The sequence below is a fragment of the Rhinolophus sinicus genome, chromosome 4 (assembly GCF_057876585.1).
Source record: "Rhinolophus sinicus isolate RSI-liver-muscle chromosome 4, RSI-T2T, whole genome shotgun sequence".
Taxonomy (NCBI): domain Eukaryota; kingdom Metazoa; phylum Chordata; class Mammalia; order Chiroptera; family Rhinolophidae; genus Rhinolophus; species Rhinolophus sinicus.
Window position 1 is genome coordinate 45,867,461 of NC_142504.1, and position 27,741 is coordinate 45,895,201.

A 27,741-nucleotide genomic window follows, 5' to 3' on the forward strand; every position below is an offset into this window, starting at 1 on the left:
CAAAGGATTAATGCTTCCCCAATCAGCCTCTTAGCAGTTACGTCGTTTATTTCAGTTCAAATCAGCAATCACTCCTGAGTCCAACGGTAATGAGCAGAGATGATGCAACAACAGGCAAACCTAAAGCGCGCTGGGACTGCTCAGATGAAAAGTAGACTGGGATTGCTGTTACCAACTAACGTTCCACTCATAGCTGTTTCTAAGGCAGCGAGTCTTAGCCCCGCCTGCACATGGGAACCGCCTGCCACCCTCTCTGAAGAACCGGCTTCTGGGACCCAAGTCCAGAGTTGGAGGTGATTGGTCCAGGGGCATTTATTTCCCCGGGGGATTCGCCCGTGCATCCCGGACTGAGACCCACAACTCTACGTCTACTTGGAGTGGGGTCTGAGGAGGATCCTCTCACTCCCAGTCTAGGGATACCCATATGAACCCGTGTGGGGTGACCTTACCGACCCAGGGAAAGTTGAGGAATAGGGCGCCCCCGCTTCATGCTGCGAGACCGAGGCGGGTGGGGGTCCCGGAACGCAGTCAGGAGGAAGCTGCGGCATGGCCTGGAGGCCGCCAGGGGCGCTCGTCCTCCCTCAGGCCGACGCCCGCGTTTCCGCTCTTCTGTGCTCTAGTCCGGGAGAGGGTGGGAAAGACGTTGTTTTGTGCTCTACCTGCTTCCTGCTAGCAAAGTGACCCAGACGAGGTCGCTTACCCTCCCGCACGTTCCTTTGGAAAATATACAAAAATAGCTTCCACCAACGAGCACCAGAGGGGTGCCCCCAGAGCATCAATGGGATGTCTCCAGAGTGCGCTGGCAAAAGCAGCCCATCTGCACGGATTATTGTTATTACGAATAATGGGAGCTGCCCTGTGAAGGACTTTACCCATACATTAACGTGAGGTTCATCTCCCCACCTGCAGAATAGTATTAGCAGGTCCCTGTGAGGTTCATCTCTCAACTCTGCAGAATTAGAAGGCAAATCTCAGGTGGCAGCTATGCGGTCGGGCCCCCTCCATGGAGAATGGTGCCGAAGAATTAGCTGTCTATTAATGACTCATTCCGCTGGGTTATGGACTTAAAAGCTGAGCCGGAATGGAGGAAGTCTATTGCCCTGAAAGAAACCCCGCATTCTTCAAGCAATTTCTCCAGTTCATTTGTTTCTAGCACCTTTGAATTCCTCTGGCATAATCACCCTACCCTTTGTCAACACACAGTGATTGTTTAAACGACTCAATCAGATCATGCCATGAGCGACTATTTCCATTTATTATGATTTATTGCCTGTTTAGCGCCAATGTGCCAAGCATATTCAACAGAAGAGGCAGCTTCGAAAATCATTTTCTTTCTGCTCTGGAGGCCTACAGAATAAAAACAACCTGCTTAGAGTACAGGACAGATTATCCTTACTGATGAGGATCAGAGAAGAAGGATATTTCGGGAGGAGGTTTAATTTTCCAGATGAAAAAGAACAAGACTTTCTCATTGCCACGGATCCTCCTAGGGACCAAGAGCACTGACTAAATTGATTAAAGAGAGAGGGAATTCCCGGTTCTTCCCCAGGCCAGGGCGAGGTTTGTCCCCGGTAAACCAACCTCACATCATCTCACTGAAGGCAGGAATCAAGTATTAGCGTTTGATCCCCAACATTGCCCCACACTAGCACCTTTACGCATCCAATAACTGCTTATTTAATCTATTAATTCAAGTGAGAGATCGGGCCACTTATTTTACCTATTGTTAATCACAGCTACAATCTAGAGAATCGAGGTTTTTGTAACTCAGCTTTTCAGGGAAGAGCCGTCATCATTTTCATGAAAAAGGGTGGAGGTACTGAGCTGACAATCTCAGGAATGGGTTAACTGAATAAACAGGCTCCAAGTTGTTTTTTATAACAATAGCTAACTTTTTTTAAAGTTCTGTAAGTGAATATTAACAGAATTATTTGTAAAAATTCAAAAGCACTACTCATTCAGATACCCTCTCTCCAGTCATACCTGCAATAGACAAAGAATGGTTACTGTCTGTCCTTAAAGAAATTGTGAGGGGCAGCCTGTTGGCTCAGTTGGTTAGAGCTCAGTGCTCATAACACCAAGGTCACCGGTTCGATTCCCACATGGGCCAGTGAGCTGCGCCCTCCACAACTAGATTGAAAACAACGACTTGACTTGGAGCTGATGGGTCCTGGAAAAACACACTGTTCCCCAATAAAATTTTAAAGAAAGAAAGAAAGAAAGAAAGAAAGAGAGAGAGAGAGAGAGAGAGAGAGAGAGAGAGAGAGAGAGAGAAAGAAAGAAAGAAAGAAAGAAAGAAAGAAAGAAAGAAAGAAAGAAAGAAAGAAAGAAAGAAAGAAAGAAAGAAAGAAAGAAAAGAAAGAAAGAGAAAGAAATTGTGAAAGGGTCCATGCTGTTAATTACCTATGCCAGTAATGAGTTGTGCTTACTTAAAACACCCACTAACTTAACTAACCGACAGTCTTTCTTTAGGATTTAAAAACAAAAATCAACCTGTGAAGCACAGAATTTCTTATTCTCCCTGGAACTATCATTCACTTCAGTGCCCTAGAAAGCTGATATTTCTTTCCTCAACTTCAGTAAACTGCCCCCGACAGTTCTCAAAATGATCCAATAGGCTAAATTGTGAATCTTTTAGAGCAGTTTCTCAAACTGGGGAGCTTATTAAAATGTAATTCTGATTCAGTGGTCTGGGGTGAGGCCTGAGACTCTGCATTTCTGCTAAGCTCCCAGGTACTGCCAGGGCTGCTGGTCTATGGAGGATGCTTGGAGTAGCATGATTTTACCAATTCATAGAGAATTTTTCCCTACAACTTTTACTTAGTGTGTAATAATCTTACATTTTTTCCACTGAGCAATATAGTAATATAATAACATTTAACTAAGAATTTTATAACAACAAGTGATGTCACATGTTGATACAGACATAGATACAGATACTGATACATATACATTTATTTCAAATATACCAGGTCTGTCCACATTTCTCTAAATTATTAAGGTTAGCTGTGGTTCCACTCAAGAAAGGAGAATGTGTGATCTCAGACTGACCTATTAATTCTTCACTCAATTGATTGAAGACTTGGTATGTACCCAGCACTGTGTTAGAGACTGAAGTTGTAACAGTGAACAAGAAAGATCGCAGTCCCTGTCCAACAGAATTTATACTCTAGGAAGAGACACACACAAATAAACCGTAGTAAATGTTGTGAAAGGAACAAAGGAGCTGAAATAGAAAATAACCACTTTGGACGACAAGCTGGTGAGAGAGGCCTCTCAGAGGAGGCGACGCTGACGCTGAAGGATCTATTCATGTGAAGCGACAAGGGACCAAATGTGTAGGCCACAAAGTGCACACACCAGTTCCTACTTCTTCAGCAAATGTGTGTTGAGCAGAAGGGGGCCTGCTGCACAGGTTTGGCTCTCAGATTTGAGTCTGCATCTCTGCCAACAATTCACCGAGGACCCCTCTGAACTCCTCTGCCAGTATCCTTCCCTGAGCTGGCCTTTGGCCCCTGCCTGTCTGCAGCCCCTTCTCCAAGCTTCTGGGGCTGCTGACACATTTGGGTTTTGCTATGTGTGCACAGACCCTGTAAAACTCTGAGGCCCTGATAAACCATCATCGCAGTAATAGTCAAATAGAGCTTCTGCTCTTACTTCTCAGTTCAATTTTATTTCTGAAGAAGTGATTCCAATGAAAAGCCTTACCTTTTGCTAAAATGAAATGAAACCTGCTTCAAATTGGCCATTATATATGAGCCCTAAATGCTACAGAAATTGATAACCATCAGTTTGTTTCTAGGAAGGTCTGAGACTTTGCAGAAATAAAAATTTATAGGCAGCCTTTTCCGAACCCAGCCAAAACTCTCCTTTTGAAAGTAAGGCAAACCCACTGTCTCCCTCACCCCCATCCCCCGTACCACCTCTGTCTTCAGCTGATCTCCATAAAGTTATCAAGCTCTGGCTCCTATCAGTCCCCTCCCTCCCCACCTGTGCAAGTCCTGTCCCACTCCTCCCCTCCTCCCAATACACCCACCTAGGTAACTACAGCTAAACACGGATGAGGACTCAGATGGTCTCAAATAGTATCATCATTTGTTCTTTATTATCAAAGCAGGAGAGATGCAGGAGTTTGTTGCAACCCTTGGGTAGGAAACAAAGTTTTTTGGCATCGTCAGCTGCCTTATGGGGAAAAGGGGCGTGCAGTAACCAGGCACCTGCCACTGGCGCTAAGGGCACTGCTGCCCCCAGGCCCTATGTTCACATTGGCTGCAGCCCCCGCTTGTCTATATGATGGCTCTTCAATCTGGAGGCCTCATGAGCTCTGGTCCCTTCTCAGGTGGATTGTCCAGGTGGCAGATCTACCAGGATCTGTAACTGTGTGTTCCCCTCTAGGGTTGTGGCTCTGCTCACATCTTCTGCAGAACAGGTGGGAAAGAAGTGATAAACCCACAACTCCTTTTTGCTTCTAATGGGAACTTTAAGTAAAAGTTACATAAAGGCCAAACAGAGTAGAAGGAAACAATCCCTGGACAAACCAGTTAACCTCTGTGAGCCTCAGTTTCCTCATTTGTATAATGAAGATAACAACAGTATCTATCTCCTAAGTTTGTTGTGAAATCTGAGTGACAGAATGCATGTACAACATTTAGCATAGATACTAAGCATCCATGTTAGCTGGGTGTTTTTTTTTAACCATTATCATTATTATTCACAAGTGCTTAGTATGTGTCAAAAACTGTTAGATGCTCATTTAACTTTTATAAAAAATTTGGGTAATTTTAATTTTTATAAAAGATGTCTGGGGTAATTATTATTCACTTAGGCTCAGAGAAGTTGAGTAATTGTCCCAAAGCCACAGAGCTGGTCAGTAGTAAAGCTAAGATAAATCTACACTGCCTCAACTCTAGAGGTCAGTTCTCTTTCCCATCTCTGGTGTTTGTGAAGACTGACATTCCAAACCCAGGCTCAGATTCTCCGCTGGTTCTCTAATACCTGCAGAAGGGACTTTACCAGTCCTTTGCATGGCCTGCAAATGAAATTTGTCATGTTTCATCTCCTGTCACTCTGCACCTCACTGCCTATTTCAGGCATGGTGATCTATTTGGACTCCCCTCAAATACCATACACAGAACTTGAGCAAATGAGTGTGAATGTAGGAATACTGAGAAGTCAGAATTGTGAGGCTGATTCTGGAGAATAATGAAAAGCTTAGTTTGGGGTGTATAAAATAGTGAGATGTTTATGTTTTTCTTTCTCTTTTCAAGGCAGGCAAGAGCTGAACATGATTCAAAGCAAAAGAGAAGCAACCACTTGAAAGAAAGGCTAATTATTGAAGTAGGGGATGACATAGCTGCTAATAATAAAATTGTAATCAATCTAGTTTTAACGAAAGACCGCTTTCTTCAGGAGGCCTCTCTGAACCCCTAAAGGAGGTTAACTCCGCATTAAATGCTTCTGTAGCACCTTTACTTTTTTAAACTGTTCTTTTAATGATACATCACATTTGAAATCACTTGTTCTATATTTACCTCATCTAACAAGGGCCAGGGCATCATCTTATTCATGCTGAATTCCCAGCAATTAACACAGTGTCTGGCACAGAGTTGATGTTCAATAAATATTCATTAACCACAAGATTAATAGCATTTCTCTGCCCTAAGAGTGATCATGCTTCTACTTGCCAATACCAATAAAATAAAAAAGAAATGTCATTTCTTGATAAAAGGATCTAAAACAACGTGATACTCTTATTGAAGCAACACACTTTTATTTAGTTTTACTTCAAGTGTAAATTGTTTGTCAAGATCAGTGAATTGATCAGCCTGTTAAATAAGGAGGAGTAACCCTTATCATTTTTCTCTTATAAACACCCCCATTGCCTTTAGGGGGAAGTTCTCCCTGCTTGGTTGACACCCTGGGTTCTGGCCAACCTGCTTTCCCAGCCTCCTCTTCCCTCACTTCCCAGGCACCTCTCACCATCCCCACTGAGCACTTGCTGATCCCACTTTCTGGAATACTCTTCCCTACTTTCTGCATCTAGTGATCTCTTATTCTCCCTTCAAACTCAAACTAAAACTTCCCCTAAGTCCCAGAGAGCAATCTGTTCTCTCCCTGCCCACCGACAGTGCAATAGGACACTAACGAGTTCCTTGAAGGCAAGACTTTCTTATTCTTCAACTTCATATCTCCAGTGCCGAGCATAAGTCTAAGTGAAGGTCAGTACAGTTTCTAATGAGTAAATATAAAGAAAACCTGGTGTCCTCTGTAACTATTCTCTTTCCCTCACATCCCATATCCAATCCATCAACATGTCCAATCTAGTCTGTCTTCAAAACATATCCTGAATCTTCCCCTTCTCACCACCTCCATCACCACCTCCCTCATCCAAGCCACCATGACGTCCTGCCTGGGCTACCACAATAGGCTCCGGACTGGTTTTCTTGATTCCACCTGCAATCTGTTCTGTACGTAGCAGCCATGTCAGCCTTTTAAAATATCATCCCCCCGCTTGAGACCATCCAATAGCCTCCATCACACAATAAAATTCAGACTCCTTACTAAAGCTCTATTTGATCTCACGCTTCCCCTCGTCTACCTTCCAATCCTACTTTCCGTTTCTCCAACATGCCAAACCCTCTCTTGGCACATGTTCCGTTTTTGCCTACGTGAATTGTTCCTCGCCTGCTCCCCTGCTCAGGGTCATCTCATCAGAGAGGCCTTATCTACCTTATCTGAAGGCCTGACTACCTTATCTGAAACAGCCCACATTTTTCTCTATCTCATTGCCTTATTTTTCTGCATTGCACTGCTCCATATCAGACTTGGTATCTTTATTATTATTTGTCTACCAACATACCAAACTTGGTATTATTACCTATTTGTCTATTAATTTTGTGTCTTTTCCACTATGATACCATGTTTCCCCAAAAATAAGACAATAGCCTGACATTCAGCTCTAATGCGTCTTTTGGAATAAAAATAAATATAAGACCAGGTATAATAATATAATATAATATAATATAATATAATATAATATAAGACTTGGTCTTATATTAATTTTTGCTCCAAAAGACGCATTTGAGCTGATTGTCCAGCTAGGTCTTATTTTGGGGGAAACATGGTAGTAAGACCCACAAAGACAGGAATATTGCTTTCTTCACAGGTGTATTTTCAGTGCATAGACCTTTATAATGTAAGCAGTAGGTGCTCCATAAATATCTGTTGAATGGAAAAATAACAAGGTTTCCCCAGGGACCCACCAAAGATGGCAGAAGGGCAGGTCTGGTGCTCAATGGCCAAGATATCTCCTTGGCCACCAGACACCACCATGACCAAGCAAGGCCAGAGCTGGTGGTCATATGCTGTGAAGTCATGAACATTTCTGGAAATTTCTATAGAAAAAAGTTAACATACCTGGCCTTTCTCTGAAAGCATATGAACACCAACCAGGCCTGTGACCCCTATACCATCAGGCCCCAGTTGCATCTTTTGGTGGACAGTGGAGGCATGCTGCCCACCCGAACAGCAAGGCCAGGCCATCCTGACAAGAAAAGTGATTGATGGGAGCCTGCCACCCTCTGACAAGAAAAGGTGGACAGTGGTTCCCACTGCCCTCAGGTTGTGTGTCTGAAGCCTCCGTGAAAGTTTGTCTCGCTGGGGCACCTGGCTCATGAGGTTGGCTGAAAGTACCAGGAGGTGACAGCCTCCCGGGAGGGAGAGAGGAAGGAGAAGGCCAAAATTCATTCCTGGACAAAAGAACAGCTCATGAGGCAATGGAAATAGGCTGAACAGAACATGGAGAAGAAAACTGACCAATACACAGAGATCCTCAAGACCTGGGGCTCCTGTACTGAAAGTAATAAAGACTATTCCTCGTGCTGGCCTGGCCTGCAGGCATAATTTGTCCACGTCTTACTTGTTCATGGAGTGTTTCGGAAAATCAGTAAAAGGAACACGCAGTCCCTTCTGTTTCAGTATTTGCAAACGTGAGCTAGAAAACTGTGATTGGAGGGGGGACCCCGTGCTAGGAATAGGGCATCTGTTTGAAACTTCCCACATGGTGCTATACTGTACTCTGCGGCTCCTAGAATGTGGGAAATGCATGGGGGAACGTCTTCCCAGCCCATGCACATCCATAAATACCAGCATGCCACGCCATGCTCAGTCTGGCCCTTGCCTATATTTCGTGATCAAAAATAAATTATATTTAAAGGAAAAAAAGGATGGATAGAGCATCTGACTACTAGGTTGCAATGTAGAGAGAGACATGAATAAAAAAGAGGACAGTGTTTTGAAAACTAAAATTGGATACAGAAAAAAGATTGTCTAAGGATAACCTTGAGGAAGTATGATAACAAAATTGAATGGCTCCAGGCACAAAAGCTCGGCTTCCACTAATTTATTAGCTTTTAAACAGCCAGCTTGTTAAAAAAGGACTTTGTTCCCTGGGGACATATTGATGGGAATATGGTTGCACATCTCTGTGGGGCCTCAGTTTTGCAGTGAATTAATCTTACACCTGAGTCTTGCCCATGGGTGGCTTCCAGAGGCTGATGAAGGGATCATCAAGAAGGTCTTGTTTGCATTCCGCAGAGGTCCAGACTTAGCTGAAGTCCAAGGGTCACCTCTGAGGAGCTCACTTCCACTTCTCCCATCTTTGGCAAGAGGTGGATATTATCAGTTTCATCATTTCTCCCATGAAATAGGTAACTTAGGATTGCTTATTCTCTTATTTCTGCTCTCTGCCAAATAAGACGGGGCTGTGTTTTTGTGATGAACAACACAATTCTAGAAAAGCTTTGAGATTAAAGAGCTTTCTAAAGATTCAAGTAAAACTTCTTTTATTCAGATTCTGCTGACTCTGTGAACTCAGAATTCATTATCAGTTTCTTTGGGCTGAGACTTTCCTTAGTCCAGTGGTGAGGGAAAAAGGAAAGCTACTAAGCAAATTAGGAAACACTATTTGTAATAGGTGTAACCAATTTAAAAAGACTTCTTCACACCAGGCTTAAAAAGTTTCTCAGCACTGTTAATTTTTTTCACATTTTTAAAAACAGGTATAATTTACATACAGTAAAAACCACTCTTTAGTGTACAGTTCTACCAGTCTTGAAAAATACACAGTTATGTAATCACTGCCGTACTCAAGATACTGAACAGTTCCCTAACCCCCTCAATTCTCTCATTCTTCCCACCCTGGAAACCACTAATCAGTCTGTCCGTTTAGTTTTGTCTATTTGAGAATGTCATATAAAGGGAATTACACAGTATATAACCTTTTGAATCTGACGTCTTTCACTTAGCGTAATGCATCTGCGATTCACTCATGCTGTTGGGTGTATAAGTAGTTCGTTCCGTTTCATAGCAGAGTACTTTGTGCCACAGTGGGCTTACCCTTCACCAGGTATACATTTGAATTGTTTCCAGTTTTTGGTGAATAAGAATAAAGCCACTATAAATATTCACATTTGGTTTTTTATGTGAACATAAGTTTTTACTTCAGTTGTGTAGATACCTTAGAGTGAGATTGCTGAATTGTATGGTAACTGAATGTTTAACTTTTTAAGGAACTGCCAAACTGTTTTCTAAAATGGCTGTTCCCATTTTCATTCCTAACAAAAACATACGAGAGTTCCAGTTGCTTCATGTTCTTGTCAGTTATTTTCAGTGTGTTTAAAAAATTTGTATCCATATTAGATGTGTAGTGGTGTCTCATTGTAGTTTTAATTTGCATTTTGCTATTAAAAATTGGGTTCAAACTATTGGGACATACAGGAAGGGCTTGGCTGGTGTCATCTGACCTTGATCGTTTTCATGTTTACCCCAGTGCACTGCCTAAATATTATCGTTTTATATGTGTCCTGATGTGGAAAAGTTTAGAAAGCACTAGAATAGACTAGTGGTTTGGGCTTGGGCTCTAGAATTATGTAGTCAGTTGTCCTGATTCTCATTTACTACCTGAGTGGTCCTAACAAATTGCTTAATGTATCTAAGCCTCAGTTTCCTCGTCTGTGAAATAGGAATAACAGCATCATTGTTTGAGAACTGTTGTGAGGATGAAAAGATAATGTACATGAAACATACAGCATGATACACACAGTTTCGGGTCCATAGGAAGCACTCAGTCAATGGTAGCTGCAATAACAGCCCCATCGGTCCCTGAGATGTGTCCTTTGGGCCCTGGAGGTAGTTACACTGTGAGAGGGGTTACTGCCCCAACTTTGATTAGGCTTTCACAATGAGTATATAGCTGTGAAGCATCACTAAGCAAGTATGGCCACAATTTTTAAAGTTGTTAATGTTTATGACACCTACTTTACATCTCTGTGGTAATAAAAATTACACAAATACATGTTTGAAGGCCGTTAACAATGTCTCCAGACTGGAAACAATGCTTCACATAGAGCAGAAGCAAAGTAAAACAATTTGTTCTAAAATTTTTAAATGCACATTTTTCTTATTTGTATTTTGTTACAAAAAGCAATCACCTTAGAGATGGTTGAACAGATGCAAATGAACCATTATGATTTGAATACATCTTTAAAAGATTTATCTTTTAAACATCAAATGACTTCATATTACTGTCCTTTGATCTACTCTAATTATTTTTATATTTCCCCATAATATTCTAAATTAGAAGAAAATATATTTTGATTCAACCACATCAGTATTCTATAACTCAGCCAACTACAGGTTACAACAGGAAAGGTTTTTGTGAAAAGAAGTTAACACTTACTAAACCCATGAATCTCTTTGCAGAATAATTTTATTCATTTGAGCAGTAAAAGAATTTATGTTTTACAATATCTAGTATAAGTATTTTCAATTCAATCTAGGTTCAAAGTGTAACACTGTGAGGAATATTTTCAAAGTTCATAGTTTTAGCCCTGCCCTTAGGAAATCTAATTTCATTATCCTCTAATTCCAGCTCATACTTCCAGCATTTTCACAAATCGACACCCTCACTGTAGCAATTGTCCTTCTGTGCCTAAGGTTCAAACACAAATAGCATTTCAGAGTCTCCACTTGGAATAATGATGGATCTGCCTCTGACAATCACTTTAGATGGAAGTTTCTGTCATATACTCCAGAAGAAGAGATGAGCCTCATTTCTCAATCAAAATAATCGAGAGCAAAGGAGCCTAGTGACAGTGTTTCAGCTGAACTTGTAGAACATTGCCCACTTCAGAAATCATTCAATAGCCCTGTTCCATTACCTACCAGCCAGGCAGCGTTGAGAAAGTTACTTAACCTCTTTTTGCCTCAGTTTCCTCATCTGTAAAATGTGCAAGTTTTCATGTGAATAAATTTGAAAAATTTAGAAGAGTACCTGGTCAGTGTTAGCTGTTGCCATTATTTGTCATAAGCAATGATGGTAATATTGTTATTACCTTCTTGAACACCCTAACCCAAAGTGAAGGTGGTAATGAACTATCGTAGTGGAGAGATCAAGTAGGCAGATGGATAAAGCAGCATAGAGCTGGTAGCATGGAGCTCAGCAGAAACATTTGGTAGTACTGTTATATAAAAGCTACATGAATAGTTGAGAACACCTAGGAGAGACTATAAGGAATGAAAATGACCTAAGACTAAGCCCTGAGGAATGCCAATGTTAGAGGCCGGGTAAAAGAATAGGAACCAACAAAGTAAATTTAGAAAGAACTGCCAGAGCAATAGGACAAAGAGCAGGAGAGTGAAGTGTCACGGCAGCCAAGAGTCCAGCTTGTTTCTGGGAGTGGTCAGCTGTGTGATATGTGGTGAGATAAAGCATTAAGATGACTACAGAGAGGAGTCCTCTGGATTTGACATCAGAAAGATCATTGGTAACTTGACTAGAGTTGTTTTACTCAGGTGCAGGTATGGGTGGAGGAGGCCAGTTTGAAATAAAAGGCTTTTTCCTTTCTGATTGCATCAATTGGGCCTGGGGACATTGTTTGGACAAAGGGGCTGCAGAAATTCCAGCAGGCCCCCGTGGGTGATTTCATCTTTCCAGGGTACAACTCTGTTATTTTTAATCCTAGTTAGAACATCTCAGACGGGAAGGATGTGTGGAGCTTATTCTCCTGGACAATGACTTCATAAATGAACGTGATCACACACATTAGCCAGTGGTCAGGTTCAAGAAAAAAAGAGAAAGAGAGAGAGAGGGAAGAAGGAATGGAAGGGGGGAGAAAGAAAACAATAAGCTTTGAAGAAATAAGAACTAAATGTGATTAATTCTTCTGGTTATTGTGTGTCAAGATTTCACGAAAACTGGAGTTTGAAATGTGAGAGAAGGCTCTTGACCACTGCAGTTCTTGTCACCTTGATGAGGCAGGTGGTGGCGCAGGTGGGGAAGGGGCTGCCTGCTACTTGTCTTTGGTGCTTTACTGAGCTTTGTAGGCTCAGCCTGGTGTGGAGGCTGCATGTCTAATATTGAACTGGAGAATCCTTCTCCAGAAAAATGAAAACTATTAAACCACATATATAACTGTCCATCTTTTAAATCACTTTGTTTTATGATCTAGTTCATTTTCATTCTAATATTCTTAATCAGTAGAGCCTGAGAATATTTTAGCTTTTAACTTCTTCCACTAATTATTTAATGATATATAAACAAACACTTGAGAAATATTTTTATAATGAGGGATTCTTTTGTATTTTGAATAATGTCACCTTCTAGTTTATCACTGCAAATAAGATGTTCAGAAGTAAATGCTAAGTTTTCTATTCAAGGATGGGATCTAGTCCCTGTTGGCCAGCAGTGGCCACTGGGCATGTCCATTTCACCTACTTTGATCCTATTTGCAAGGTAACAACTTAGGAAAATTTTCTCGGTAACAAGAGTAAAGAAACCAGACATTTTTCCTGACTGACCTGTTTTGCAATCTTGGTCAAGTTATTTAACCTCTCTGTTTCAATTCCTCTTTCAGGAAATGGTGTGAATAATCTTAACCTTCCTGTATCTCAGAAATAATTTGAGGCCAGCTAATTGACTCTACTATATGTGATGTAATGGTGGGAAAAAAAGCTATGAAAATTTGGTCCAAATCACTACCATGGTCCAAGTTAGAGATTAGCATTGCAGAACTACCCTCTAGTTAGGCCTTTTAAAGACCGCTTTAACTCTTTCAGGCAATATCTTCGTATGTTGGTGGAACTGCCACCATCGATCATTTGTTAGTTCAATTTTAACAAGGTAACCAAGGATACCGGAGGTACAGCAAAACCACACCAGAGAATCACCACATATGGGAATGGCTGACTTATTGCACTTATTTAAAACCTCAACTGCAAATATGCCAGTTAGTGTGGTCCAGTCCATATGTAGGCAGCCACTGGGCCCCAAAAGGAAAATCTGACCAACTACTGTGTTTCCCCAAAAATAAGACCTTACCGGAAAATAAGCCCTAGCATGATTTTTCAGGATGACATCCCCTGAACATAAGCCTTAATGCGTCTTTTGGAGCAAAAATTAATATAAGACCCGGTCTTACTTTGGGGGAAACATGGTATGTATAAAAAATAGTTATAATCCTCCCATTGCAAGACGCTTCTCCCTTAGGAAGTGTACATCTCACCTCCACGAGGTAGACATTTTATCCCTACCTTGTAAAGAGAGAACTTGAGGCTCAGAGAGATCAAGTAGTTGGTCCAAAATCATATCACTGGTAAATGCCAGAGACAGGATTAGATTCCAGGTCTTCTGATGCTTTTCTAGGATTCTTTTCCTTACTATGTAAACATGATGATGGATATCAGTTTATGGAAAGAAGGAAGAGAACATTTTGCCCTAAATACTCCATTCAAATTTCACATGAAAGGAGAAACATTTCTACAGTTGATTTGATATCCTACAGGTGGCCAGAATTATTGGAACTATCCACCCCACTGCCCTCTTCCTCTCCTTATCTCTTTCTAAATCAGGATCAAAGTTACCAGATAAGAATCCTCAACTTTTAAACAAAGTAGACCCTAAACATTCACAGATTGATAAGCATATGGGCCCCTGAGAGTCTCTGACATGTAATGTTACAGGAATTTGAATCACATGCACTGAGGCTGGTGTGTGGGGCTGAATCTCTTCAGCTAGTGAGGGAACCTGGCTGCCACCAAGCATTCAGATATCAGTGTGGTTTCTTTGTTCCCCATTCATGGCTATACACCAATTCTATGGAGAGAAATTACACTCTAGAATGATATTCCAAAATTTGAGCATTTCCATGTCTTGGGACATATCCCTTACAAATTGCAAGGGTTTGCGTCATTGGATTTTCCTGCTTTAATTTTGCTATAGTGGCCAGAAACTCAAGGGTAATGTTAGTGCTCATAGTAGTAACTAACTCATCTCAGATTAACACATTTGGTCTCCTTCTACTTGGCTTCTGACCAGTAGTTGCTTTTTTTTTTAATCATTTCTCATTTTTATCATTCTATTTTGTATGTGTTTTGTTGTTGTAAGTTGTCTCAAATCCTTTCTGAAAGTAGAGAGATATTAAAGCTTAAATAAATGTTGAAACTAGGCTTCCTAGAAAGAAAAGATTTAAGGTCAATGATTTCTAAAAGACAACAATGAATGTTTTTACATGTATTTATCCAAATCCTGAGACTAGCTGATGGTAGCTAAGAATTATGCTTTGAGTGACACCTAATGGTCGAGAAAGTCACTCTCCTTTTTCCAGAAAACTCAGACTAGTGTTTCTCAAAGCTTGGTTCTTGGACCATCCTCAGAATCATCTAGATGCCTGTTTAAAATGCAGAGAAATTCCTGGGCTCTGTCCTACCTACTGGAATCTCTGGGCCTGGCCACCGAGGAATCTGTATTTTTCACAACTTCCCCAGGTGATTCAGATGCGTACTCTGATTCAAATGCTGGCCAAGTCAGATATACACACAGGACTGTCAGACCTGATGACACTCCAGGAAGCTAGAAGTGGCCAAGTCGAAGGGATGGAGTAGGCCCGGGTTGTGCAGTGACCCTCATCTCTCAATGAGCGGAGGGGCTGGGGTAATGAGAGCAGAGAACACACGACCCCTGGCTGCGGCCGGCTGCCCTCTTGGCAGTGAGGGTTGGGGTGGCGGTGGCTTGGGACCTGGAAGGCAGTCCCCCTGCCTTGTCCCTGACGTAGAGAGAGGTCGCGGAGCGTCGAAAGCCTGCGCGGCGCGGCTGCTAACGCCTGTGCTTCCGTCCCGCAGACGAACCCAGCTCCTGGAGTTGTCCCGCTGCCGCCTCCCCAGGTCTGCCGGAAGTAGGCGTCTCCCTCGAAGAAGTCCTCTCGCCATTCTCTCCATCACACACAGCCCCACCCTCCGACCCTTCCCACCAGATAAGCCCAGACCCGACTTGGGATATCAAAAGGGAACACGACGTTAGGAAACCAAAGGAGCTTTCAGCCGGCGGCCAGAAGAAGCAGCGCCTCGGGGAGCAGAGGGAGCGCTCGGCGAGCCCGCAGAGGGCCGCGCGGCCGAGGCTCGAGGAGGCGCCCAGCGGCCAGGGGCGGCCCGAGGCCGGCAGGCCCTCCTCGGAGGCCAGGGCGCCCGGGCCCGCGGCGGCGGACGCGGCGGACGCGGCGCGGGCCGGCGGGAAGGAGGGGCCCCGCGCCGCGATGGGCTCCGAGCTCGGCCGCCGCGAAGGCCCCGGGCCTGCGCCTGCGTTTGCGGGCCCGGGCGGCGGCGGCGGCGGCGTGCGGGAGGCCGAGGGCCGGGCGGACGCGCGTGCGGGACCCCGGCTGGGCGCGCGGCCCCCAGGGGGCGCCCCGGCGCGTAAGGCCGCCTTGGCGCCGGGTCCCTGGAAGGTGCCCGGCTCCGACAAGCTGCTCGGCGTCCTCAAACCCGGCGCCTCGGCCGCGGGCAGATGAGCCGCGGGGCCCCAGCCCACCGCCCCGCCTCGACGCCTGCAGGCCGTTCTTCTTCGGTTCCGTCTCACGGCGTTTTAATTTATTTTCACTGTCACGCGCATAGATCCACGAGGCACCAAGGCCTGGGAGCATCGACGCGAGGTCCCAGGTGTCCAACGAGCTTGGACGGTCCAGCGTCCACGCGCAGACCTAAACTGATCCTAAAGCCCCTGGTTCCACTGTGGGGGCTTTGGCAGCTATGGAAGAACCAAAATTACGTGAAGAACATCACGGAGAGACAGTGCAGTGTAGCTTTAGTTAAAAAAAAATTTCCCCCACTGCATGAAGGATCTGGATGTCATCCAAACTTTATATCAAGAAACTGGACAAGTTAAGCGCAATCACAAACTGGAATATCGCCTTAAAAATCAAACTGCACGGAGCAAGCTGAAACTGAGACAAGATTATATCTTTTAATTGATCTAAAGAGTTGTAAATAAATTGTTCTTGACATATCTAGACAGGGGTTAAAAGGTTTCTTTGAAACATTCAGAACTGTTCGCCCGTGACATGTTTCCATGGCTTACCCGTGGCATCCATCACCGGTATTAGCAGTAACGTTCCCTGCGTACTGCAGGAGTTAGCGAGCTAGTGAATCTGTTGGTATGATGCCATTTTTACTGCCATTTCTGTGATCAAATCATATTTCTGTACATTTCAGTGGTAGGAAAAAAAGGTTTTGAAAATTGTATTCTAGGGAACAGTTTGCCGTCAGTCAGAATTTGCAGTTTAGCTCGTAGATCTTAATTGGTTTTCTTCTAAAATATGAATTTTATAATTGAAGGACCACAATTTATTTAATCAAGATTGGCAACACTGCAGTTCCTTTATGAAAAGGCTTTCCTAGTGTCTCAGGCTAGCAGACAGTAGCTTCTTTGACAGCAATGTTATATTTCACTTATTGTCTTTTTTAAACCCTCTTTCCTTTACTTCATTTTCACTTTGATAAAGCAACAGCAAAATATTTCTCTTATATCTCTCAGATATAATGAATCTCTGATATTAAAAAATCATTATGATCAATTTATTTTCATTAAAGAACACAACTCTTCGGCATTCCTTTCTGCTTATCTTTCTTTCCTTATTCTTTCTCCTTTTATTTCCATTTGGTTTGCGTTTTTGTCTGGTAGTCTTTACCAAATTTGTATTTCTTTAGCAACCTCTAAATGTTTTTGTTTACCTTCATTGATCTATGGTAGATCCCCTAGTAAAATTCTAAGGCTTGCCTTTCTTCCCTGCTATTTTAATCTTAAAAAAAAAAAAAAAAAATGTTACCTTCAATTAATTATCCATTTGTCAACAAAAGTACCTCCAAACCTATAGAAAAATTTTGCAAGAATTTATTTGAGCCAAATTTTTGAGACATGCCTGAAGCCATCTCAACGGATTGAGAAAATGCTCTGGAGAATGGCAGTTTTGCAGTTCATTTTATTCATTTAGAATCAAAGGAGAAACAGGAATTTATGACCAGACCATCCTATGTGGTTACTTTCAGTGACTGTGCTTGTCACCGCGCTTGTCGGGCCTGCCAGGGAGCCCCCTGAGTTTGTCAGGTTTATTATATAACCCCTTTTTCATTCACACATTGGTACTTATTTGTAGACACACACAATTAAAAGGCAAATGTCTCTGAGGGCAGTTTCTCTTTAATATGGCCTGAATGAATGAGGCTCATCCTGCACGTATTCTGCCTGGTACAGGAGTTCAAATGCAAATAAGCCTCACCTTTCTGCACTTGTAGTCGAATAAGGAAAACAAGATCAGGTCCATCATACAGGGTCACACATAATAGCCTTCCTGTGTTGACTCTTTTCCCTCTCTTCATAATTGCTGTACCCTGAGCACTAGCCGTTTAATTTTCATCAGGCATAGGCTTAGTTTAGTTGTTTGACAAGAGGAAAATATGGTTGAAAGCCTCAAGTGAGGAGTCTTGCAGCTTGTAAAAGCAATTTCCAAAAATGGAACCCATTCATCATAAACAAAAGCACAAACACATGTAGCAGTTTATAATACATTTGGTTTAATCTCAATTAGTCTTTCTCCCCTGGACTAGATCCAGTATAGTTTGCCATTAATTTATTGAATCTGGTTTTGGACAATGCTTCTGTAGTGTAGCTGCACGTCCCAGTACTGTATCCTCTGACCTTTATTTTCCATGTGTTACAAAAGGATTAAAAAATTGAGATTACGCTTGCATAAACTCTAATTTGCACAGTTCACAGCTACTACTTGTGCAGTAATTGCTTTATGCGGCTGTAATCCATAACCTGTGAAGACAGCACATCATCTAAATCCCATTCCAAATAATATTTCTGTGTAGTGTTAGCTGTGAATTTACCCTGTACAGCTGTATCTCTATAAATATAATTCCATGTATTAATAGTCACAGAAAGGCTGTAAGTGAGCAACTATTTTTATGAAACGCACCAGTATGGGTAAATTAACTTTTACAGAAATCTTGTTTACTGTATGATATTCTAAAACACTGTCAAATAAAATATATATCCAAAAATCTTTTCTTTTTCCAACTACATAGGTTGTGTGTTAATTTGAGTAAATAATAACTGGGAGTTCATTTTTCAAAACTGCAGTTTTCATAGATTTTTTTTTTTTTTAAGTATAAGTTTAAGCCCAGCCAGGGCTTCCTTGACACTTGAATCTAAATGCAGCGGAATTACAAGGGAAAAAACTGTTGACCTTTTTTGCCCTAGTGATCTGAGAGTTTTCTCGTAGATAATCTGGTTGGTATTTTCCTAACTACATCATTTGTGACTTGGCAATATGTTTCCGTTGCTTGCTATGTTGATTGATACTCAGCCTTTTTCAAAAAGGATTAAAGGTATCAATCAACAATAAATTCCATCACATTTTTTCCTTTTAATTCTGAAATGTTTTCACGCAAAATTCCATGCCCATGGAGTTTAAGAAGAAGTCTAAACTAAATTTAGTGAACAGCAGTGTAGAGGTCCAAAATGAATGGCCGGATATACCTTTTGCCATGTAGTACAATATGTGTATCAGGGAGACGAGAGAGTTCTACGTGGTAACAGGATGATGACACCCCTGCCATCAAGATTATAATCCAAAGAAACAGTCTCAACCCCAGTCCTGTCAAGACTTTCCCACCGATGTCCGTAAGAGGCCTAAGCTTCCCAAAGTACCATTTTTTACTCCAATATAATTTTGTAAAACTTAAATCTGCGTATGACTTTTGGAAGAAGCTAGCATGAAGTGTGAAATTAAGAACAAAAGTTAAGGGGCAGCCGGATGGCTCAGTTGGTTAGAGTGCGGGCTCCCAACAATAAGGTCGCTGGTTCAATTCCCACATGGGATGGTGGGCTGCACCGCCTACAACTAAAGATTGGAAACAGCAACTGGACTTAGAGCTGAGCTGCGCCCTCCACAACTAGATTGAAGGACAACGACTTGGAGCTGATGGGCCCTGGAGAAACACACTGTCCCCCAATATTCCCCAATAAAATTTATTTTAAAAAAAAGAACAAAAGTTTAGATGTTTGTCATACTATGTTGTTCTTTATGAACTAATCTGAGAATGAGCAAGTGCAAGCTGAAAAGGCGAAAGATTTATAAAACAATGTAGTTAACAAAATGGGGTATAAATATTAATAATGCACAGCAAGTTACTGTTTTAAAAAACAACAACAATCAGAACATTAAAAAGATTAGAAATCAGACCAAAGTGATGAGGACAGGGGCAGAGCAGGGCTGGGTGAGGACAAGGGCGGCGCCTGGCCTGGGCAAGAGCCTGGTCATGAAGCAAATGTCTCCAAGGTCAGGTAGGCAAATAGGAGACAGTGAAGAGAGCCAGGTGGGGAATGGGCCAACAGACCCTCCTCTAAAGCTGTCATTTTGTCCAGTCCAAGTCCACCGTGGAGTGGTCTTTCAGTTTCTCAAAAGAAGAAGAAGAAAAAGAAGGAATTAGTTCTTTATTTGAAAATTTTATGGTTTTTAAAGTATGGCAAGTTTAATTCACATTTTTAAGAAATACTGAACAAAAAGGCAAAGCACTCCTGCAACAAACCATCTGCAGACCAAGTCTGGCCCACAGCCCACCAATTTGCAGTCTCTGTCTTGAAACAACAGCCAGGCTTTCAGCAGAGGAACCCTCGCTTTCATCAGGGCTTGATTCACCTTCCAAACAGCAGATCATACAGACCCCAGAGATCAGAAAGTGTGGCTGTCGAGGTCCACGTGTGCTTAGAATAGCTCCAATGGACTCAAAGCAGGAGGCACTCTGCCAGAAACATGCCCCCTGCTCTTGTGGTCAGGGTGGCTTTGCTGTGAAGCTGAACACCCTGAAGCTTGCATGATACCTAAAGCTTGTTTCAATATTTTCTTTCCTAATGAGTCTCCCCCAAAACTGTGTAAACTTGGGGCTCCCCAGGGGTGAAAGTGTCCCTGCCCTCTTTATACAGTTTTTCAGGCCAAACTCACAGCAAAGTCAAATGACCTAATTGCAGAAGAATTTGGACTTAACAGAGATTTCTTTTTCAGACAACAAGAGGGCCAGACAGGATGCCTGTAAAATCATGAGTGCTTTCCAAGTCTTAAAATAGTCAATCCTAATGATAAGTCCTGCATCGTGTCTAGTTCGTCTAGGGCACCAATTAAATGCGTAGAGCTTATGATTATGACTATTGGTGGCCATAATAGCTGTGGCTGTAAACATTTGGGTATAAACAATGGAGCCACATCCTAGAATTAAACCAACCCCTTGCTGGCATTTGGTGGCATATCACCCAGACAGCTCAGTGACTGGGGATTCCATAAACACCTAAGTCTGTCCCACCACCCTGAAGAGGGTATCTGACAACTGCAGATGAGAACAATGTCTGTTTTGAAGGGTGCTAAGAGTTTGATGGCATTTTCTCTTCTGATGAAACTTGCCTTTTGGAGAGTGACTTCATCTGAAAGAAGCTGGGAATCTTCTAAAGCAACAACGTGACCCTGATTTTCTTAAGTGGAAGATAAATTTTCTAAAACTCTGGCAAGGTGTGTCTGTATGGAAGGAAAATTAAACCTCCTCTGGGATTTCGTCCCAGGTCAGCTGCTTTCACACCGAGGAACACACATCCCTGGGGTACACAGACTTTCTGGGGGGACACAAGCAGGTAGCTTAAATGGAATCCATTTGCAGAACTTCACCTTCCATTTTGAAGTATTTTGAACCTGCGGGCTGCCAATTCCCCATTCCCACCTGCCCTATACAAGGACCTTTTATGTTAGAGAAGAAAGACCTCTCACCTGTCCTGCATTTTCTTCTGGTTCATCACTGCAAGGGGGAAAATCTCTACGGCATTAAACGAGAGACAATTGGAGGACGCAGCCCTCCTGAGGGAGAATCAAGGCAGCAAAGTAGAGAGAATCAGTAAGAAATATCTAAATGGGCAATGTCTGCCTTCATCCAGGAGCCCTGGCAGGGTTGTTATCTAAGAATTAGCACTCACATTTATTTGAATTTAAAAATAAAGTCAGACTTTTCTGATGGAATTTGTGTGATTTGGCTACTTATCTGGCTTGACCACAAGGACTGGCTTTGTTTGTTAGATTATATGACAGGTATTTTTCATAAATTAAATAAGTTAAACCTGCAACTACAAAGTTTACATAAAATACATATGAAGCACACACAGAAGAGAAAAATATATCCTTTGAAATATTTAAATCTGTGATAAATACGTAGATGTCAACTTAAAAATGAAATCGGATCTAGAGTTTCATACAATTATTTTAGGCGCTTTAGGAGCTAACAACAGGAGCACTCACTAAGGCAAATGTACTGAACTCCATTTAGTAAAAGTTTAAAAATAGTGGTGAGTGTCTACTATATATAAAACACTACAGGTAAATGGAACACAGCCCTTGTTCTCAGATTGCCTGCAATCTAGTTAGGCGACCAAGACAATGAACACAAGTCAGAATGTGGTGTGATGTGGGCAATGCTGGACTCTGTAGGGTGTGGAAATAGTTGGAGGCAGTTAGAAGTCATCCTTGATAAGTGGAGTTTTAGTTGCGTTTTGAAGGTTGGGTAGGATTTCAAGAGGCAGGGAAGTACAAGGTGTGATCAAACAATATGGTGAGTGTTTAAATTTAAAAAGTTATTACAGTAAAAGACACATTACCATTAATCCTCCTCAGAGGGGGGTATCACTTTGTGAGGGGTGTAAATGTCTAACTATTACATTGTTTTGTACACCTGAAACTTAAAAAAAAAGAAAGAGAGAGAGAACAGGAAAAACAAAAAAAATACTCCTGCTCACTTCAAACACACTGATCCCATCGCTCTCGCCACCAGTTCTGGAAGTGTCTTTAGTTGTGCTGTCATGGCTGCCTCAATGTCCTGAATCATGTTGACTTTGGGGAAGAGCCAGAAGTCGCACGGTGCCAGATCCAGTGAATAAGGTGGATGAGGACACATGTCAAATAATGTTTTTATTAGACAGAAATTTCCGTATACAATTTCGGCAATTGTATAGTGATGTGTGACATGGAGTGTTGTCATGATGGAGGATGATTTACAGCACAATTTAAAACACACCTCTCAACTGTAGCTCACACCTGACAGACTGCACTGAACAAGTCGAAACTTGTCACACGCTGTTAGTACGGTTCGAGGCTCCACTTCCTATATCGAAGATCCCTGCCTTCCGTTGGATGGCACTTGACAGCAGCCTTCACTGTATTTTTTTATCAAAACTGAAAGGCTCCATGTCACACATTGCTTCTGGTACGGCAATTTCTGTCAAATAAAAACATTACGGTGTGTCCTCATCCACCTTATTCCCCGGATCTGGCACCGTGCGACTTATGGTTCTTCCCCAAAGTCAAAATGACCATGAAAGGTAAATGTTTTGAATCCATTCAGGACACTAAGGCAGCCACAACAGGGCAACTAAAGACACTCACGAAAGAGGACTTCCAGAACTGCTTCAGAAAGTGTCAAGAACAATGCGATAAGTGTGTTCGAAGCGAGGGGGAATATTTTGAGGGGGATTAATGGCAATGTGTCTTTTACTGTAATAATTTTTTTTTTTTTAACATTCATTGTATTTTTTAACCACACCTCAGTATAAGGGAGAGAACAGCATGAGCAAGTCAGAGTTAGAAAATTTGGAGGGATGTTAGAGAAATAGCAAATTGTTTATTTTGACCAAGACTATATTGGGGGCGGTGGTGATTCAGCAAAGGGTTGATTCAAGTAGATCACAAATGCCATTAGCGAGCCATGGAGAGGTCTTCAAGGTTTCTGAGCAGACAGAAGATAAAACCAGCACTTGGCTCTAGAAGGAAGTCCTGACAGCCCGGTCCAGGGGGGAGTGGAGAAGAGAGACACTCTGGCAAGTACTAGCATCAGTCCAGGTGAGAGATAAGGAGACCTGAGCACCTGGAATGGAGGGGAGACATGTGAGGGCTCTCGAGGAGGGCCAACAAGCAGACCTCAGACTTATGGGACACAAAGAGTCAGGGACAATCACAGGCTTCGAGCCTAAGTGACAATTTGAAAATGGGAGGAGGACCAGATTTACAAGGGACATCATTAAGCTTTTTGACAGGTAAAGTGTGAGGGGCTCTCAGGCTGCTCAGATGAAAATATTCATCTAGCCAATATGATTATTATTATTAGTCTATGATTAGACTACAGATGGGGGTGCAGCAAAGAGAATGAAGGTCAGGTGAGATTCTGAGTCTTAGGATAAAGATTTTGGAATCAACTCCCTAGAGCCCTGCTGGGACCCACTTCGGATATTCTGATGTGATTGGTTGAGAGTCTATTTGGGAAGAGAAATGTTCTCTGCATTATGAACACATCCACAGAAGGAGTAGCATGCAAAGAGTGCTTTGTTACAGGAAGCAAGGATCCTGGAAGATTGAACATCTCTCTAAAGTCCAGGTGCCACCAGGAAACACATGAGCCAATTAATTTTTCTAGTTCTTAACAAGATAATAAAAGTGAGCTGCAAGTGGGTCAGCTGCAATGGACATGGAGAAATTCATAAATGGAATACTTCAAAACAGATATCGCTGTACACCACCCTTTTCAAATTTTAAAGATTAGGCGAGGTCAGAAGATTCAATGACATACTTTCCAATTACTTCTGTGTTAGCTCATCATACTGGGAACACCTGAATTCTTGCTTCTTGATCTGGATTTCTAACTCTGAGATGACCTTAGTTGTACATCAAAGCAAATGAGCAGCTATGAGATAAAGGCTGAGAAGAAGAAAAAAAAAAGAAAAAAAATATATATATATATCTTATATATATAATATATCTTATATATATATATTTTATATATCTAATATATATATTATATATATATATATATATATATATATATATATATATATATATTCACACATGTTCACACACACACACACAAATACACAGACATATAACCAGGAATTACGATTAAAAATTTTTTATTGTGACAAAATAACTTATAAACCCAAAAAATACATAAAAACATATGGAGTGCTTACTCAATTTTAAAGCTGGCATGTATATAATTACCATGCAGCCTGAGATAGTAAGGGACTCTTGAGTCTGGAACAGAGCAAATATTTGATACATAAACGTTCTTATTGCTGCTCTTATTAATTGAGAGATATATGAACATTTGCAGTGGTGCTCTGGAATTCTCATTAAGCCAATACTTGTTAGGTGTTGGCTGTAACTGTGAACTAGACCGGGTGTGAACTATCTACACCACAGAACTCAATCTTCTAACCATCAGAAAGGCAACACCACAACCAGTTACGGAATTGCAGTTGTAATAAGCGCTACAAAGGAGACGTGAAGGAGCCAGAGGTGGGTCCAACGGGGGCCTAATGGGGCTGGGAAACACAGATCGGAAGCTTCTCCTAAGGAAATGGCTGCTGGGCTGAGAGCTGAACGTGGGTAGGTGTCAGATGGGGGAGTCTGGCCTTGGGAACGAAGTGACCAAGGACTCCATCCTTGTTTTAAAACTGTTAGTCAGTGTCCCAGCAAACTCCTCTATCTGGGGCACTGTAATGGTTTGGCCACCCTAGAGAAAAGGGCACGTGGACCACACTGGCAGCTCAATGGACACCAGCCGCCTGGGGGACAGAGGATGGCGAGGACTTGCCAGCAGGAGGCTGGAGAGCCCCTGGGTCCAGATCTCACAGGGCTTCATAGGCCTTGGCCAGTACTTGGGCCTCCATTCAAAGGTCAGCAGGAGGCCACTGGCGGGCTTTCATTGGTCAGAATGCCCCGAAATGATGTGGGTTTCCTGTACATAACACGCTGTACATAATACTTCCTGCCTCTCTCCCTTCCTCTCCATCCCCTGCTGGAGTGGCAGCCCTCACCTGCTACTGCTCATGCTGAGCTCAGCCTCCCCAAACTTCTGTCTCAGGCAGATGCCAGCCTTTCTGGGAGGGCTCAGGAGGCCTTGTTAATGCATTTGTAACATTGCAAAGAACTTTCCTGGGCAGGTGTCTAATCAGTACACAGATGCACAGCTCTTATTTTATAGGTTCTCTGTACTTTTCTCCATCACCAAAGTGTTGATTGCAGACCCATCTTGTGTTTCCACAACTGACCCTCACTGTGCCTAGCATCCCATAGGCTCTCAGAGAATGCTTGCTGAAGGTGGGGTAATTTTATTTTTAATTGCCCTCATCTCTAAATCCAATACAGTTTTCCCTCGAATAAGAATGGCTTTCAACACAGTAAGTGGGCCTGACTAGTCAGAGTGGACAGTTTGTAATTTTTCCCAGGTATGCTGCTATTTCTACACAATTCTGGCAGAGGGGCTTGATGTTGTTATTTGAGCATTGCTTGGGATAAGGCTAACTTCTGCACTCATCCAGGTGCTTTATCTAAAATAAGCCCAAAAACCATTTCCCCTGACTTTCTCTTGCTCACCCTCAGGCCCAGCCTCGTCCCAAAGCCAGCAAGGCTTGTGTGGGACTAGGCTCTGCCTCTTGTTTCAGGCAGGTAAGGTCAGGACCAGAGCAGCCTTCCCTGCTCAACACCCAGGAGAGACTTTTCACTAGTATCCTTGGCTGAATTCTAGCACACTGGGTCCAGCTGGTCGCAGTTCCTTAGATGAATTTGGCCTCCTCACCATGAATGTTTGCTGAAAGCATACAAAAGGCCCCTGTGGGTTTTGAACTTGGACTAGTCCAGGCTCCCGCTGCCTCTCTGCTCCAACTGCAGCTCTTCCCAATACCACACACACACGCACATGCACGCGCACACACACACGCACACACACACACCACGTATCCCATTTGACTTCCTGCCCAGGCTGCTGTCACTTGTGACAAGCAACCTTTCAGTAAATAGGCTTTTGGCTGGGCTGTTCCAGCCAACCTCAGCCCTGCAGCTTATACCAGGGCCCTGATACTCACCCACTGGCCACTTGGATTAAGAGACTGAGCTCCCCGCATCGACCTCTCATGATCAAAGACCCTCACGATCTGCTCTCCATGAATCTTCCCCCCAGATGAGGTAGATCATTCACAACCAATCCCTTAAACATTTTCATTCTCTGCTTTTAATCTGAGTCAAACAAATACAAGCCAAGATTTTTTTCTTTGACATTATCAAGGGGCTAATGGTGTGAGGGCTTGGCAGGGTTTTAAAGTATACTTAGGAATACATCTCTTCACACAGGAAGGAGACATCTGGAACATATTAAGGGGATGGGGGCACCCAGGGATGATTTTGTCCTGAATTACTCTGCCAAGACACTTTCAAACAGAAGCAGTGAATTGTCTGAACCACTCCCAGAAGACTAGCTACTGTTAACAGATAAATCCCACCCTCTACCCCCTGCCCTCCAAAAGGCTTCACTCAGGTGAAGTTAGGAGTTGCTAGTTGAAGAATTAGCTTTTCTTTGTTTAGTACTTCAAGGATCCATGTTCCTTTCATTCTATGGCTCCACCATCCCCTGGAGCCTTGCAGCACTGGTGTTGGCTGGGAGCTTGTGAGACATGCATGGTCTCAGGCCCCACCCTGTAGCTACTGCACCAGCCCTGCGTTTTAAGGTTCCCAGGGGAGGGTAATTCATGTGCATAGCAGTTTGAGAAGCCCTGCTCTGGAACCTCAGTCAAAATGTAAACTCCGTCAGGGCAGGAGTCATATCTATCTTGTTCCTTACTGCAGTCCTTGAACATAACACCATACATAGATGGCACGTTATAGACCGAAAGGATGAATGTCAGACTAGAGAAAATGTGCAGGTTAGAAAAGGTGTAGCAAACTCTCTGATTTCCATCCTGGCCAGGGTACCTGCAGAGTCAGGATGGCTGCGTAGCATAGGATCAGCATGAGACACGAGAAAGTCATTATCAAGGTCATCAACCTTTGGCAATCTGGCCCAGTACGGCCCTCCCAGAACAGGAAAGCTGGGGGTTTTCACCTCCTTGTCCAATACATCAGTCTATTTAGCACCAAGCTGGACCACCTCCACAAAGGAAGCTGCATGGTCCCTGTAGCTAATAAGATGCTATTGTACACTTGAGATTTGCTGGGAGTAGATCTGAAGCATCCTCACCACACACAGCTCCTTGAAGAGCAGGTGGCTGAAGGAGAGACTCTGCCTGTACAGCAGGTACCGGGCCCTACACCTCATGTATGTGCAGAGGGATTCCAGTAGCAGAGAACTTGTTATGGTGAGCGTCTCTACGTCGAATATGTAGGTTCTGGACAAGTGCAGAAGTCACATTGAGGGAATTGCAAAGAGGAGAAAACTTGACCAAGGTCAGGAGTAGTCACAAATAATGAGGATATTAGCATTTAATTAGCATGGGCTGCCTGTCCAACACTTTTACATATGCTGTCCAGTTTTATCCTCATAGTAACCTTCTGTGTT

General features: G+C 42.7%; 1 protein-coding gene and 1 pseudogene across 9 annotated transcripts in view; both read left to right on the top strand.

The window, feature by feature from the left end:
- Positions 1-18,392, top strand: part of MAGI2 (membrane associated guanylate kinase, WW and PDZ domain containing 2) — a 1,312,004-nt gene extending 1,293,612 nt beyond the window's left edge. For 7 of the 9 annotated variants that reach the window (XM_074340644.2, XM_074340647.2, XM_074340646.2 and 4 more), the window contains one exon: positions 15,178-18,392. In XM_074340644.2, the coding sequence (XP_074196745.1) occupies positions 15,178-15,839 (662 nt within the window). In that variant the 3' untranslated portion in view covers positions 15,840-18,392. The remainder of the gene's footprint in view (positions 1-15,177) is intronic. The other 2 variants (XM_074340652.2, XM_074340653.2) reach the window with 1 other exon arrangement.
- Positions 425-15,171, top strand: LOC141573112 (large ribosomal subunit protein uL13 pseudogene; annotated as a pseudogene).
- Positions 18,393-27,741: the final 9,349 nt, after the last annotated feature.